The sequence below is a fragment of the Chrysoperla carnea genome, chromosome 5 (genome assembly GCF_905475395.1).
Source record: "Chrysoperla carnea chromosome 5, inChrCarn1.1, whole genome shotgun sequence".
In the NCBI taxonomy this organism is placed as follows: Eukaryota; Metazoa; Arthropoda; class Insecta; order Neuroptera; family Chrysopidae; genus Chrysoperla; species Chrysoperla carnea.
Window position 1 is genome coordinate 49,597,262 of NC_058341.1, and position 18,362 is coordinate 49,615,623.

Here is an 18,362-nt window from a genome sequence, read left to right on the forward strand (position 1 = left end):
ATCTAATTGTCGGTAGGTAAATAGCATTTTCCTTTACCAACAATTTTTGAAACAGAACCCTGAAATAAAACCAATAAAGCACTTGTGTAGTTTCTTTAACATTTTGAACCCCTCTCATGTTAGTTTTTGTAGTTCTTTTGTACAGTAGAATCTCGATAAGTTAAAGTTCAAGGGAAACACAAAATATTTTAAGTTATAGAGGTTTTAAGTTATCAAGTGTCTATGTTAGGTAAAGGTTAATATAGAGGTATGTACATGTTTCTATGTACGCTAGTTAATATAGAGGTATGTACATGTTTCTATGTAGTTACTGAGGGCCTATACAGAGATTATTTATTTAAGTTATAGAGGTTGCGTATTTTCAGTTATAGAGGTTTTGGGCTCTGATGGGAAGGGAACATAGTATTTTTTGAAGTAACAGAGGTTTTTATGTTACCGAGGTTTAAGTTATCGAGATTCTACTGTAGTTAGTTTTTGTATTTCTTTTTGCTACTTGTAACACAAATGGATAACTGAGGAATTTTAATAAACTTTTTTTTTACAAAGTGTGAATTATAACATGAATACAACAAAAAAAGCTTAACTTTGTTTTTTTTCCACATCAGATCAATGTCCTGATGAAACTCAATTTTTTTTTCTATAATATAAAAATATCCTCTTCCATGTAGCCGTTTTTTTTTTCTTGATATTTTCGATAAATCACTTTGGAAATTTTTTATATGAAAGTTAATTTTATTAAACTGTGAATTTTTTTCGAGAAATTGATATTTTTCGTTCATTTTCTAAACAAAATTAAATATTACTAGTTTTACATCATGGGCAAAAAATATACCTTAAAGATATTTATTTTCATTAAAATAGGAAAATAGATTTTCTTCAAACCTTCTTCAAAGAAATATATAATATTTATTAATGTCCTTTCTAGGTAAAATTTGTTTATTCCTTGCGGTTATTTTGTAGATTTTTAGCTATATTAATTTGCGTTTTTATACCCTGTTTATATGAAATATATATCAAAGTATACTAAATTTAGTCTCAAATTTGTAACGCTTAAAAATATTGATACTACTTAAGTACTATACCACCAGTCTTTATACAAACGTAAATTTTATTATACAGAATACAACAATAGTAATTTTCTTGAATTTGACTTTATTAATTAAAGACATATCGTACATTTAAATTTAAATAAAGAAAATTATAAAAAGCGGAAATACGTTTCCCGTAGAATATTTAAAAAAAACTGCTGTTTTTTCGATAAAGTTAGCGTTTTTGGATTTTTATTGATTGAGCAAAATAACATTTTTTGTGAAAAAAATGTTACTTGGCGTTTATTTTAAGTTTTTAAGGAAGGAGTATTTCTTCGATTGTCTCTTCTTTAGAATAAATAAATTGGCAGTACATAGTCGGTGTGGTACTGAAGTCGTGTAAGTGCGACCCCTGTAGATCACACGACTAACTTTCCAGAGGGGGGAAAAACATTAACAAAAGGTCTTTTTAGCCTTCATAAATTATTCTTCGAAAATGTACTGCAGCTTATGCTGGAACGATCATTATTACCATAGATAAATGATGTGTTTTATCCACTTTTCAGATTCTGTTTATTCAGTTTTTTCCAGTTTTCTTATTACCATTAAAAACGGCTCAACTAATTCTGCTGAAAACTCTTTCAGTTCTTAAATACGCGATTGTCCAGTCACGTGACCTGGTCCAGTCACATGAGCCCAGTTAATGACAAAACTGGTTCACGAGATAATCGAGGCGAAAGAGAGTTTGTATCAATTTTGCAAGCTGAACCTTTTTAAAACTGATTATTATTTAATTATAAACTCTATTTTCCTGAAATTTTTGGAGAATGGTTAAAAAAAATGAAAATATATTGCCCAGGCATAACTCTGTAGATAACGAACAAAAGATGTTTCTATCATCAAAATTTCTAACCGTGAAAAAAATGAAGATTTTTTAAAAACACAAGGTATAAAAATGACAAAATATTAACATTTTGATTGTATTGTTACAGGAAAGCAACACGACAAATAGTCGATTCATGGTTGGTATCACATGCAACACCGACCAGTAGTAGCGTCGAATTATCATCACCCACACATGGACCACCAAGTCGTGGTGGTTCTGGTGCAACAACACCCGTTCGTAAAATATCAGCACATGAATTTGAACGTGGTGGTTTATTAAAACCAATTGTGAATACAATTGATGGTACACCCACATTTTTATCTGTTAATAGTCAAAATGATTTGGGTGGTATACCAATATGTGGACAATTTACTACACGGCCACAACGAAGGTCACGTAATGAATTACGACATTTAGATGAAAAAGAATTAATTTTTGAATTGGTAAGCAAAATATTTTTTTTATTTGTCTCATTTAAACTCAATTTCGCATGAAATTCATTCAGTTTACTAACAAAAATATTTTAAACAACTATTGGGAAAATAATTGTTTCTTGCGAAAGCTTTTTTTTACGTTGGACCGTTTTGAAAATAGAGCGTGTAGAAGATGAAGCGCTCAGCTATACTTACCTTAGCGCAGCGTCAATACTTATAAATATAAGGTATTAAATATTTATTTAAGTATTATTTATCGATAATGAAGTGAAAAAATCGTATAATAGACAGGGTCAATCGTGAGTCCGTCTATTTTGCGATCTATTTCCTTAATTATTCATTAAATACTACTTAAATAATTATTTAATACCTTATATTTATAAATAGTGCCCAGCACTGAAGTATGATCAGCTTAGAGCACCATCTTCTGCGCCCTCTATTTCAAAAACGATTCGACGTACAAAAAAAGTTTCAGACAAAATTTGTAGAAATTTTTATATAAATGTTAGATACAACTTGTATAATAAATGGTAATACGATTGAATGGGAATACGAGTTGACTTTGAATGTCTAAGGACGCGAACGCGTGATCAATTGTGACTTTTGAGATAGCATTTGTACTATCAAAATAAAGGTTTGTACAAAAATTCAACTTATTCCGTTAGATTCCGAGGTGAAATCCTAAGATGATTGGATTAGTTGTTCAAGTATATTAATGAATTGTCTAATAAAAAATTATTGGAAAATGATAAGAATCTTAGTATTTTAGAATCGAATTTATTAAAAAAATAACTCGAAACTGACACTATCGTCTCTGTGAACGCGTATCAAAACATCAACACATGTCTATAACACCTCTTTCTTAGATGCATTGCTTAACGCATGTATTCTGTCATACTCGGGGTAGGCCTATGCCTAGATGTAAGCTGAACACTAGGTATAGTTATCTTAATAGAAAATTTTCACGACTAATATTACAAACTTATAATTGAAAAATCACAAGCATAATAATTGTAAAACTTAAAGAAAATAATAATTTCGAAAAATTCTATATTTTATTGACATATTAAAGAACACATAAAACCTTAAAAGATTTTCCACAATCAGTGTGTTTGTATATAAATAATTCTATAAATAAACGCCTCTGGTATTTTATTCTTTTCTTTCACAAAACTTTTCTCTTCGTTCATTTTCTTTTAGAATTCTTTTTATCTCAAATGTTCGTCGTAGCTCTCTCTATATTTTATATTAATTCCAATAAATTAGATTTATTGATTACATCACATTCGCTCACAGATATTTCTTTGCATCGCATCAATGTAAATAATTCAATTATGTTATAAATTTATTTACTCAACTGGTGAGGAAAAACTTTCTGGAATTTTTTTTTTATTGAAAAAAATTATTAAAAAAGTATTGAAGTATTTGTATTATGATATTACTGACGTATTTCTTAGTTTGATCTTATTATCCCTGTACTATCAATAGATTCCTTGATTTTCAATCAAACTAATAACTTTTGTAATTAAGTTCGTTTTCTTTTAAAAATGTACTCAATAGTTCCTATTCATGATTTTTAATAAAATTACGTACCATTGAATTCATTGAAAAACGTTTCATAACAAGTACAAGTAAAATTTACAAAATTAAAAAACCTCCAACAAAATTTTTCGGGTACGGAACCGTAAACTCGCATTTAAAACATATAAAAGAAGACTCTCCATTAAATTAACTTTTTCCTTAAAGCATGTGGAAGAAGTCGCCAATTTTTTTGCTTTTTTCGTGTACGGAACCCTAAACTCACACTTATAACATAGCTAAGAACACTCTCCGTTAAACTACCTTTCAAACGAAACCAAAAAAAAATCCAAAAAATGGTTCATCCGTTTAGGCGCTATGATGTCACAGACAAACAGGCACGCACACAGACAGACACACAGGCATAGTGATCAAACTTATAACACCCCTTTTTTTTAGTTCGGGGGTTAAAAACAGCAACAATCAAATTCCGATGTCATGCAAAACGTAATTGGTTATTCAAACAAGTAAAATTTACAAAATTGAAAAAACCCCCGACAAATTTTTCGGCTACGGCTACGGAAATCGCCTTTTTCCTTAAAGCCTTTTCCAAACTGAGCCGATTTGGAAGATCATCACCAATTTTTAGTTTTTTACGGGTACGGAACCCTAAATTCGCTCTTGAAACATAGCTAAGGAAGAACACTCTCCATTAAATTACCTTTCAACGTCTTAAATTTAAAATATAGTTTTAAAAAATACAAAAGAACGCTTGATTAACACATGGACTGAAAAGTATAAAACAATGTTACGATAATTAAAATTTAATTTCCAGAAAGTAAAGCTCAATACAATCTAGAATAATTATCTGTGTTTTTATGGCAAACATGAACGAAAGTTTATTGAGACATATGTTATTTCTTGGTAACTCTGCCTAGAAAACGATTTTATTGCCTATAAAATTTCCTAGAAACTATTATTAGCCTGAGTGCCTACTTTTCTTTATTATTATAAAAGGAAAAAAAGTTAAACAATTGATATTTGTCATAACGTTTTTATGTTTTCTTTTTATATTATGTACAGTTGAATATTGAAAAAAGAGATTTTCAGGACTATAAAGAAAAGTTTTATTTATTTTTTTATTCGAAACATATGATTTTTCGAATACTTATTACATCAAAAAATGTAATAATCATAAAAAACATACTTTGTTTAGAAAATACCAAATATCGTGGGATTAAGTTAATTATCACCTTTTTATTAACAAATAGGGAATGTGATGTTAATAAAACGTTTTTTTCCATCGAATTTTCGACATAAACGACCTTCAACATTCATTACAGAAATTAAAATTAATTGTCTTAAAAAATTTTCACTACACTCCCAAAAATCCGACAAAAAAAAGAGGACCGTAAGAGGAAAATTTTAAGTCGAATGCGCCTTACACAAAATTCAATAATTAAGGAGTTATGGGCACTTTTTAATTTTACCCATAAAGTAAAAACATTGTTGAGTAAAGTATTAGTTATTGATTCAAAATTTTATTTTTAATCGTAAAAAAAGGCATATCTTAGCCAATTTTGATGCTAGAAAATGTGCAAAATAACATCAGCTGTAACTTTTGTATAAAAATTTTTAATTAATAACTACTCAACAATGCCTTTATTGATTAAATTTAATAGTGCTCATAACTCCTTACCTATTAAGTTTTGGATTAAAGTTCAAAAGGCACATTCGACTTAAAATTGTTCAGAGAATACACTCTTAAGGTGTGACCATCGAAGCATGGAACACCCTGTATATAGATTTACTAAAAGGCTAAAAAGAGGGTGCAAGGTCTCTATTAAATAAAATTTTTCTTTATTTACAGGTCAAAGATATATGTAACGAATTAGATGTCCGATCATTATGCCACAAAATTCTACAAAATGTATCAATGTTACTGCACGCGGATCGTGGATCACTGTTCCTTGTCCAGGGTGAACGTAACAGCATCAATAATGTCTACAACAATAATAACAACCTTAACAATTCAACAACACCTAGTCCTTCAACGAATCTTTTAAATAATAATAGTATATTAACGAGCTCCTCCACCACCACCGCGACACAAGTACCAAGATCACCAAGTCCAACAGATATACCACCTAGTTTAATAACACCAAATAATTTATTACACACTAATCAACAATTATTACAGCAGAACGATAAAATTTTTGATCGTTTAATTAATCCCGGACAATTTGGTGGTAATGATTGTCGTATGATTGGTGCAGACAATAAAATAGTACAAAATAATAATAATAATAATAATAATTTAAATAATAATAATAATAATAACACAACAATGACGTCATTGGTTCTAACCTCAAATCATCAACAATCAATGTATGATGATGATCAACAATCGAAGGATACAGAACAACAATGTAATATAAATCCACCGACATGCAGATATCTAGTCTCGAAATTATTTGATGTATGTTCAAAATCAACGCTGGTTGAAATGGAACAAAAGGAGGAGATACGAATACCATGGGGATGTGGTATTGTTGGTTATGTGGCAGAGAGTGGTGAATCTGTTAACATACCTGATGCTTATAAGGTGAGTAACTAGCAATATTTTACTTTAAGCAGAGGTGGATTAAGAAATTTTCCACTCACGTACTTTCCAATATTTTCCGTATTACAAGTAAAATTTACAAAATATAAAAAACCCCCGACAAATTTACGGGTACGGAACTCTAAACGCGCACTTGAAACATATCTTAGAACACTCTACATTTAATTACCTTTTTCCCTAAAGCCTTTTCCAAGTTGAGCCGATTTTGAAGATCATCGCCAATTTTTTTCGGGTACAGAACCCTAAGCTCGCACTTGAAACATAGCTAAGAACACTCTCATTAAATTACCTTTCAAACGAAACCAAAAAAATCAAAATCGGTTCATTCGTTTAGGCAGTAGAATGCCACAGACAGACAGACACACACACATAGCGGTCAAACACCCCCTTTTTTAGTTCGGGGGTTAAAAAATAATAAGCTAAGAGTTTTTGTCTGATATACAATGAGATCCTAAAAAAATTCTTTGATAAAAATATCGAAAGAGTGTAAAAATGTTTTTCAATTGCAATGAAAATTATTTATCAGATTAATTTCGATTCAAAATTACGAAAAACGGATATATTTAAACATGCATTATCTGTCTATTTCAAGAGAGTTGTGAATAAATTGGATTTTAAATTTGAGCCCCCATGAAGCTGATCGGAGCTCGGCTCGGAGGACCATAATTAGATTAAATTTTAGCCGGTTGCAGTGTCCCATTTTTTAACACAAGGGCTAAAAACTTCAAAACCCAACCAACTCATCTATATTCAACAAACTCAACCCAACTCGTAATTACAACAATACATCGGCTCTATAAAATTTTCGGTATTTTTTCCGATTATCATAATTTGACGTTAAAAATTTACATGACTTTTTTCTACGGATTAAAATTAAATTTCTTCGGACTTCTCGAAATTAATGTGGTTAATAAATTTAAATTTTTTCAAATCGAATCGTTACATCCTCTAAAAATAGTATAGAAGCGTAAATTTTATTTAAATATTCAAATTAGGAGTTATTTCGTAGTAGGAAGTTTCACTTGAAAAAGTTTACTTTGATAGAATTTTTAAATAATTGGAAATTCTCTCTTTTTCGATATTTTTGTGTCTATGTGGGTGTACTATGCTAATTAGAGACTATAAATCATAAATATGTACAGAATGTATCAGTAAAAACATTTGATATTCTTATTATGAAACTAAATTTGTACATTTATTTCAAATTTTTTTTTATTTTAGTCAAAGCCTATATAACTTTTTCTATTTCAACAGATTATACCACTTAACATAGAGTGAGAGTGAGATCGAAGTGTGAATCGTTTGTTCTGTATACGCAAACATACAAATAGAATAAGGACACGAAGGGCCTTCATATAATTTAAGTCACTTACATAAAACAGGAATGGTGGAGTTGGTTATATCCTAGACCGGATATGTAAACGACCCGGGTTCAAGTCCCAGCTCCTGTGTAATTTTGTCGTTTCTTTCTATTTTGTCCAAAAAACCAGGAAAAAAATTAATATAGTCAACTTTTCTCACTTATTCGACGATTTATAGTACAAGAGTTTACCACAAGGGGGCAAATTTTTTAATAAAGATCCAAGCAGAGACTATAATATAAATTTTATATTTGGGAGTATACAAATTCATTCAAAATTGCCTACCATCTACTCTCAACCAGTTAAAGTTTATAATTCGTAATAAATAATTAATGTGAAAAAATTATTAAATAATATAATTAAAAAACCCATCATTAATTTAAAACTTTAACATTCTGTAATAGCTACATTAAAATTTCTTTTTGGGGGAAATAATTTTGAATGATAGTTATAATATAATTATCTTTCGTAAAATTCTTTATACAGCTTTTATCAACATTAAATAAATTGGTTTTTTTATTTCATAAAAGTTGGGTAAATTTAAACCCCAAAAATATTGTGTGAAAGTAAAAATTTCCAGTTTGCTAATTATACAAAAATATTTTTATTTAAAAAATATGTCATCCAACTGCTGACTGAAACTCGTTACATGTTATGTATAGGAACCCTTTTTAAAAACGTAACAAAAATTAATAAACCATAAAGAAATTTTATATTTCAAAATTAACAAAAATTTGTTAAACATGTCTAGTCACACTAAAGCGTGAAAGTAGGTAAATTTTAAAATTGGGATCATACTTATTTTGGAATGCAAAATGATCCCTCTGGCATAAGCATCAGTGTATCCAGCAAAGCCAGCAAAGATTTGCTAAATTCTAACTTTTGTAAAAATTTTCGAAATAATAGGTTGCATATTTAGGTGAGTTTGTAGCGCCATGTTTCAGCCATCTTTTTCAATAAAAATTCACTTAACAATAGTGTATGTTCCAGTCACTCTAATTCTAGGTAGTAGCAATAATTGTTAAAAATATTGGTCCAAGACTCGAACCTTGAGGAACTCCAGTTCTTTAAAAATGTATATTCTTAACTATAACAACATTCTTATTGGGTTTTTACTTACCATTTAATAATTTGTTTACTAAATCATGCATTCGCGTGAATTCTTTATATTAATAAATTATTTTTATCGTGTAAATAGATGTGACATTCATTTTAAAGCACATGTTGAAAGCATGCCTCACTTCAAATATATCAGTATTATTAATATTTTATAATATCCATTAGTACCATTTCTAGGTATTGTTATCATTATATTTGAAACTTAATTTAGTTACAATAATAATAAACTTTGTTTGTAGTTATCAAAAAGGATTCTTACCTTTCTAATATAAAACAAAAGCATATGTTTTAAATAATAGAAACACAGATCCTTCACTGGCGTCGTGTCGACCGAAATTATTGTATTATTTATATAAATAAACTTAACACATATAGAAAACCTCTTTGAATTTAATAATATTATTTAATTAAATAAAATAAGTTTGTTAGTTTAAATAAAACGTAGAACAAAACCCTTTTATGTAAAACTTAATAAAGGTGATTTTCTAAAAGTACTTGAAACGCCTCGTAAAGTAAATTTCGATACTCAAACCTTTTTTGCAGCAACTTTCTATTAACAAAAATATTTGGGGAACTGTATAAAGGGGAAAATAAATTTAAAGATATATCTATTCGTTGTGTACGAAGTCATGGTAGGGACAATAAAATCAATGCCAGCGCTTCCAGTGAAAAAATTTAGCGATAAAGGAGGCTGTTATGACTAATTTGCAATTCTTTACATGTTAATGTTATAGAAATGTCAAATTAAAATTATTGAAAAACACTAATTAATTAAACTTAATGCAATGCAAAATTAAATAAAGAGATGTGACTTCTCGATACTGCTATTCTACCTTAAACCAAAACTATTAAAAATGTATAGAATGCACAAACATTATGTAGCAATGTCAAATTGACAGTTTGAGTCAACAAACGATATTATTAAAATTTATCAAAAAGTTTAAGTTTTATTTTTTTAAATTTTCATTAGATAAAAATTCGTTCCACCTTATATATTATTTAAACTCCTGGTAGAAGCTGTAATGATCATTCTTGAGTATTAGTATGGTTTCACAGAATCAAATAGAGGATTGTTTTCAACTGCAGCAAGGATTTAAAAAAGGATGGATTTAGAATATGTCGTACAAACTTAATCCTCCTTCTGCATGTAGATATAAATTGATGTTTTCAAATCGGAAATCACTTGTAAACATACACAGACTTACTTGGTTTGTTTATTCACAAACGTTTGTTATTATTATACATCTATGTCTAAAAATGTCTATGTACCATATTGTTTGTTGTATTTATAGAGGATGATTAACTGTGAATTAAAAACTTGAAAACTATTTTAAATGAATAAATAGTTCATGCCTTCAGTCGCTAACAAGTGCTCTGTAAATTTTACTCAATATGTAGGTCATTTCCTATTTTGATCCGTATCAGGCCCCAAATCATCCCATTGAGAATCCCTTCACATAAATTTGAATTATCAATAGTTCTATAAATGAAGCCTCTATGAAAAGCATTTCCACTGACTAGTTAGCTGTTCAAGGTATTTCGTTATCTTTGAGCCGAGTACCACAAACAGAAAACCAGGATCTTGGCGAAGCTATCGAACTGGCTGACGCTGCAAAAAAGATTTTGATTGAAATAAGACAAAACGTTGGAGAATAGTTTACGAAAAATTTTCAAAACCGTGAGCGAAATGTGACATCTGGGTCGGCGAAGTTAAACTTTGGCGAAAACGTATTCCGAACAGCGCGTCAAAAATTCACTCAAAGCATTCGATATTTATAATGTAGGTGGGTTTCCAAATATGAACCAAATGATTCGCGTTCTCGCAGTTTTGTTTGTAACAATAGCGACGAATGAATTCTTCTTTTCAACTTAACGTCGTCGCAAAACATAACTTAGATCGGCAATGTCTGAAGATCGGCTACTCGCGATGGGAAGTTTTTTTCTCTATACCTCAGAATTAACTCATTGAAAAATAGTGACAGAATATTACATTTTAACATAATAAAATGTTCTGTCCTCGATTTTTAACGATGTCAGGTCAGACAAATCTATGAGTTTCACGCGCGGTTAGTTAGTTATTGACCCATAAAATTTAATGTTTGTTATTTTGCGTAAATAATTGGATTGTTACAGAAATGCATATTCATTTTGACAGGTAGATGATACCTGCGCAGTTTTGTCCAATCCTTAAACTTGTATTGCTTACGCTTTGACAGCAAAAGGTTATTTTTTTCACAAATCCTTCTAGGGAAAGTCTGAAAGAACTGAAATGCACTACAATTGATGTTATTAGGCTTTCGTAACGAATTCTCTTTTATCGGCATATGAATTCTCATTAAAAATTTTGTTTTTGATAATTATTCAAATTTGAAAATGATAACTTGTTTTCGAGTAAATAAATGATTGGCACATCTATATAGAATTAGATTATCTACGATAGTTAATGCAATGTATGCATGCTGGAGACACTGATGATGACGAAAGAGAAGATGAAGTAAAGAGACAACAATCATGTTCTTTAAAAGACATGAATTGTGTGACAGGAAACTGATACACCTACACTTGTGTCTGACTAACTATTATATTTACTTACTTGGTTGTTGGTTCATTGTAGTAAGTTGTATGTCTAAACAACAACTGCTTGGTTATTCGACAAATATCCGACACATACTCAAATACATTTTTAAAATACACATATTCTCTGAAATAAACATTTTCTGATTGTTCCTGAAATTATAATTCATATACAGAAGTTTCATTGTTGCACCGTAGAAATTTCTGCAAAATTATTTACTTTATCTTGAAATATAGCTCTAAAAAAAAGCAGCAGTACTTAAAATAGAGCCAGAAAATGTCAATCACATTGTGGATCCATATGGAATTTCACTTGTCCCGGTTTATTCAATGATAAAAGATTCCGGATCTTTTTCAAAGGTCGAGTCCGTCTATCCAATCACCTGGATCTCTTCTGTACACTTCGAGAAACAAGAACATACAAAAAAAAAAAACAGAATAAAGAAATTTCCATTACATGGAAGGCAGAAAAGTCGAATTTTACCGGTTTATTCATGGTCAAGAGACTCCGGATATTTCTTAAATGCCGAGTCCGTCTGTTTAATCACCTGGTCTCTTTTGTACACTTCGAGAAACAAATACATACCAAGAAAACCATAAAAAAAATTCCAATCGACTGGCTAAAAAGTAGACTTGTACCGGTTTCAAATATAAGCACTTTTTTGTGAACATGTTTGTACATTTTTAACTAGCATTGAATAATGTAATCCTTCTTCTTAAATTTCGAATTTTACGATTTTATACAATAATAGAGTAACACAATCGCAATAGAAATAAATAAATTACAATAATTAAATAATGAAGTAGTTTAGCGTACGAAGTGTAAATTTTCCTGCAGTAATTCTAGAACGCAATGCAGAACTTTCTAGAAAACTTTATCTCTTTTTTTCGTATTAATAAAATTAATGTATATAAAGTACTTAGAAAAAACCCATACGAATATTATCAACGAAACACATTACTCAGTTCAATTATGGCTGAGAATACATTTGTTTGCTACTTCTAGATAACGAAGCTCAAGCGCCAATCGTGAAAGGTTTTTTGGAGAGGACACCATAAACTTCACACGAGTTTGATTAGTGAATAATTTTATACTTTTCATGCACTTACTTTTTTGTTTGTTTCTTTGTCCGACCCGGTGGTTTCGCTAGGCTTACTTGAAAAAACACAAAAATCCAGCTTAATTTACTATTTAACGACAAGTTTCTGAGATTTGTCATGAAATTGTTTCGGGCTGCCGCCTTTCGATTACTGTCAGCCCAATTTGGATAAAAATGGAAAATTCTTTTTATTCAAATCAGAAAAAACAAATTTTCCCAATTTTTTGCAATATTCTTTTGATAAAACTTGATTCAATTGAGGAATTTTTACAACAAATTTTATTCATAACGATTGGGTGACCCTGCACGAAAAACTTGTTTCGGTGCGATTCTAGATGTACCTCAAAAAATTCTTACCTATTCGTAAATGAAATGAATTTTTATGTTTTGAATCCATATTTCCCCAAAAGTCACGAAAATCTAGTTGATTTTGTGATTGAATGGCGAAATTCTGAGGTATCGACTTGAGTAATTGCTCCGCGATACCACTTCTCGTATACGAGTTTAGTTGATATCTCAAAAACTACTTACTCAACCGACCACGGTACCCGATTTTTGTAGTTATATAGATTAAAAGGACCATAGATAGTGAACAGATAAATAGTTTTTGAGATATCGACTAGAAGAATATTTTATCGCGGTCGGTAGAATGCACGTCTATGTGGTATAGATTCTCAATGCGATGCTAATCATTTACGATTTGAAGTAGCATGTGTATTTTCAACTTTAAACAATGTATAAATTATTTCTTAAAAACTTCCATATTAAATTTCATTATCAACATCCTAACTTATAAGACAGCAGCATTAGGATATTATTATTACAATTTTATTTATGTGAATGTTTTTATCAAAAAGTTTAATAAGGAAATTGAATGTCTTCCAAGAAATATCATCAATTAGTTAGTTTTTCTTCTTAAAATATAAATATTATATTTCTAATTGATTCATTGAATAAATTATTTTATATTTCTTGAACTACTTAGAAAGATTATCAGGCAGACAACGAAAATCGATGACATAAACAGGATATAAGCTAATTAGAGGGTGTAATGTTTAGAATAATATTTTAATACACCTTTCCTGTAAAAAATCGTATAATCTTTAAATTAGCTAAAATTAACGTTAATCGCATCTTTCAAAAACCAAAACGAAAAAAATAAACTTCTGTTGTACTTTTTAGGTCAGGTCTTTTAATACGATGGCGACTTGCTTTTTCCGTTGTTATTAAATTAATAGAACTAAAAAAAAACTAATAACCTCTTTCTTTGCAATCGGGTGAAAAACAAAATAAAAAAAACTTTTAACAAAAAGAAAACCGACTTCAAAAGAAAAACTTTTCCAAAATAAATTAATATGCATTCAAAAGTAAAAAAATAACGATAATATAATGTAGTTAAAATTACTGTTATTTTTGGAGTCGGTGTCAGCCAAGGAAACAACTCTGACAGAACAGTTTGCTACATTAGCTTGGCTGACACCGACTCCAAAAATAACAATAATTTTAACTACATTATATTATCGTTATTTTTTTACTTTTTAATGCATATTAATTTATTTTGGAAAAGTTTTTCTTTTAAAGTCGGTTTTCTTTTTGTGTTTTTTTTTTATTTTGTAATTTTTAGTGAATCTGAAGTACACAAACTATTGCCACTAAAAATAGAATCATCGATATAAGTTGGCTTGAAATGGGACCGCACGGGAAGCACCAGCTTTCAAACAGATAAAAAATCATTTAAATCGGTTCACCCAGTCAAAAGTTCTGAGGTAACAAACATAAAAAAAAAATACAGTCGAATTGATAACCTCCTATGTTTTTGTTTGAAGTCGGTTAAAAATATTCTTTTACAATTATATAATTACATAGGGAAATAACAAAGTTAGGTGTTATTACTTGAAACTCGAGATCATATTGGATTTTTAAACTAAGAAAGACTCTGCCTAGCGATAGAACAAATAACTATAGTTTTCAACGCCCATAGATACATAATATTTAACGGAAATGTTTATTTACAATCTTGTAACATACGCACATACCATACACATATAAAAGAGCTTACAGCACATTAAAATGTATAATAAAGTAGGCATCTTTTGCTTTTTGATTTAATTAAAAAATCAGCTGAGTTTAAGTACTTTATTTCGGCCATGAAACTGAAATATATCGACCAAAAGCCTTTGTTTCAATGTCATTTTGAAATTTTCGTCCCTTGGTCAGATTAAAAACTGTGACCATGTTAAAAAATATTTGTAAATCGTCTAACTATTTGAAAGTAGATATTTTAAAATTTCTCTTATGATATTATTCTTTTATTCTTTTCTTTTTTAATAATCAAGGTTGTTTTGTTTCAGGATGAACGTTTCAATCACGATATTGATGTTCGAACAGGGTATAAAACAAAAGCATTGCTAGCAATGCCAATTAAAGACACGAATGGTCACGTCATTGGTGTCGCTCAGGTACGTTTAGATTACTTTTAATCTATTTAATTTCGTAACAAGAACATCGAATTCATATTTCATGAATTTATTCTATTTATAGGTGATAAATAAACAGGGTGATTCATGTTTTACGGCAGCAGATGAAAAAGTATTCTCCAGTTATTTGCAATTTTGTGGGATTGGTTTACGTAACGCTCAATTATATGAACGTAGTCAATTGGAAGTTCGTAGAAATCAAGTGTTATTGGATCTCGCTCGAATGATATTCGAAGAACAGAGTACAATTGAACATATGGTCTTTCGAATATTAACGCATACACAATCACTTATACAATGTCAAAGGGTTCAGGTATGTATTTCATAATTTCTAGGAATACTAAATCGATAAAGTATAGTAGTTTACAAAAATTACAAAAATAGTGACTATAGGAAAACATGACGTCTAGTCTACATGAAATAAATGAGAAAAAGGGGAATTCGTGCAATTTTACTGATCATGCTACGAATTAAGTTTAATTGAAAATCGATTTTTCATACATTTTCGAATAATCTGGAAACTTAACATATCGTTCCAAAACTTAAAATATCAAAACAGGTGTCGAAGTCGAAAACCATGAGGACTAAGGAAGGAAACCCTTTGCCTATTTTCATTTGCCCTTTGTTAAATTTTCCCATTATTTAGATTTCAGGAATATTTACTTAAAAATTAGCACTTTACACTTTAACTCTTTGTATATAAATTAGTTATCTCGCTGGGTAATGTAATTTTTCATCAGTTTAAGAGAATAATAATCTCTTAAATTTATATTACAGGTTTTGCTGGTACATCAACCATCGAAAGGAAGCTTTTCACGTGTATTCGATTTTGCAGCAACCGATCTCAATTCTATGGATTGTGATTCCAGAACTAGGTAAATAATTTTTCACAAACTTAAAAAAAAAAAAAACAATATTTTATTCCATTTTTTAATCGTATTCGATTATTTTTTGGAACGAATAATACTTTTTCACAAAATTTTATTCGCATGAAATTATATATCATGTTTTCTCTGATTTAGTCCATTCGAAAGCCGATTTCCTATCAATATTGGTATCACTGGTTATGTAGCGACAACTGGTGAGGTATGTATAATACGAAAATATATTGTTTTCCTTAAAAAATTTCCATATACAAAACATGAAATCCCCAATTTACCACATACTTTTATTTACAAAAAGACATACTAATATAATTAACAGATTAAATTGTTTAAAACCCTGAATCAATTTATCGATTTTAGTAAAAAAAAAAAGTTCTAAAAAAGAAAAAATTTTTGTGTTTAAATTGTTTTCTATCTTGTACGAAATTACTAATTAAGATGTAAAGTTTAATTTCGGTTTGGTGAAGAGTGTTGTTACCCTCTTCCAAAAAGGGGGTGGACAAAAATACGCTCAGTAACATCCAGCAAAATATCTTCGTTGACTTCTCTTTAAACGATCCATAATACAAATTTCAACCTTTGATTGTTGCTTGCTTAATTCTATCGAACACTTGTCTTTTCATCTAGATTCTAGATTAATATATATCTTCCAATCATGTGCTCCGTCAGGATTAAATCCAGGCAGATGCAACTGCGTCTACACTATGATGGGTCAAATATGAGCTCTTAAATTAATAAGAAAGTCATATTCATCAAAGTTTTCCATTTTTACCTCAGTCCCGAATAAAAAAATTCAAATCTTAATACTATTAGTTGAACGTACAGCAAATCTCAATACAAATTTTGTGGAAAATTAAATAATCTATCAAAAATTGTATCTTTTGTTTGATTGATTTAACTACAGTAAGCGTTTAAAAGATTTTCGTAACCAAAATTCAAAGTATGCTGATTTTCGAAATTTTTATTAATTATCTTAGAAAATATTTGATTTATTTTTGGGAATGTTACTACAATTTCGAGTTTTCGAAAGCTTTTCAAACTATTTCTAGATAGAAGTCCGTATGTATGTATAAAAATGAGCTTTTATTGTACTTGGTACAATATCTTAATCGATTCTAATAATTTTTGCGACATTCAATAGTATTCATTAATAGCTGGATCTGATTAGATTTTAAAGTTCATTGGTTAATAAGCACTTTCTATCCCACTACAAGGTACGAGACATTAAGGGCAAATAAAGCAAGTGATGAGGCTTTAAATGAATTCATTGGTGAATACACAGATTTGATTACTCATGCCACCTCGGTCAACAGCGGCCTCTGAGACACAAAACAAAGCGGCCTCTACATGATCAGTGTTTGCAGGAAAAAAGTAGAGGCGGACACTGAATTTATCAACAAGGTTGAAAGCAAATTTGGGCAGCAATCTAAACGCCTTACGTTTTTTTTCAAACGGTGGTTTAATAAAAAAGAATTCTTAATGTTTTTTTCTGTGTAACCTCTTTCCGGGGGTTTAAAATGCACCCTGCTCCCGGCACCCATGCTTGTAATTATTCTAAAATAATTGGAGGACCCTGTATATAATTTTTTGTAATTAATTATTAAACATAAATAAAAATTCAATTAACTTTAACTACTCTAATAATAATTTTCGATCAAAATACACAACAAATTCATAATAATTTTAATGCTTAAATTACAAAATATAATTTTCAAGGTTTTTCCTTCCAATACAACTTAATATAAAATTATTATCTAATATTAATGGAAAATTACTTCTTAAAAACATATACATATAATGTGAGACGAGAGTGGAAGGGAGGGAATAGCTTTAATAATATTATTATTTTGAAAACGATATAATTAATATAATTTTACTTTACGATTATTATTAGTACTTACACAGCAGTATAATATTCTAATGATTATATAATCCGTATATATTGTATGTGGGTGGACTCCATTCCGTCGAGAAACTGATGCCCTCCTGTAACGATAATATATTTTATAATATTGTTTGTAATCATCGTTAGTTTTAATGTTGTTGTTTTTGTGTTTTTAATTGTTTTCTGAAACAAAATGATTACTTGAAATGAGATGTAACAGAATGAAAAATCCAAAAATCTAACTCTGTTACTAGGAGATATAGGACGCAACTTCAGTTCTGGTAAAGATTATTTCCAGATCACAATCTACATATCTTACATATTATACATCGATTTGTTTCTGACACAATTACAGGATCAATTTTTGAATCATCGTAATATTTTATCAAATTTTGTATATCTCTTTCCCAACAATAGGCAAATTTTGATGAAAAATACTCTTCAATTTTATAGACGTCGAAAATTCAATCGAA

General features: G+C 29.5%; 1 protein-coding gene across 2 annotated transcripts in view; it reads left to right on the forward strand.

Moving 5' to 3' along the window:
- LOC123301809 (dual 3',5'-cyclic-AMP and -GMP phosphodiesterase 11-like) overlaps positions 1-18,362 on the forward strand; it is a 413,277-nt gene that overhangs the window by 387,751 nt on the left and 7,164 nt on the right. For both annotated transcript variants that reach the window (XM_044884715.1, XM_044884714.1), the window contains 6 exons: positions 2,021-2,357; positions 5,737-6,471; positions 14,995-15,102; positions 15,185-15,433; positions 15,898-15,995; positions 16,143-16,206. In XM_044884715.1, coding sequence (XP_044740650.1) covers positions 2,021-2,357; positions 5,737-6,471; positions 14,995-15,102; positions 15,185-15,433; positions 15,898-15,995; positions 16,143-16,206 — 1,591 coding nt within the window. The remainder of the gene's footprint in view (positions 1-2,020; positions 2,358-5,736; positions 6,472-14,994; positions 15,103-15,184; positions 15,434-15,897; positions 15,996-16,142; positions 16,207-18,362) is intronic.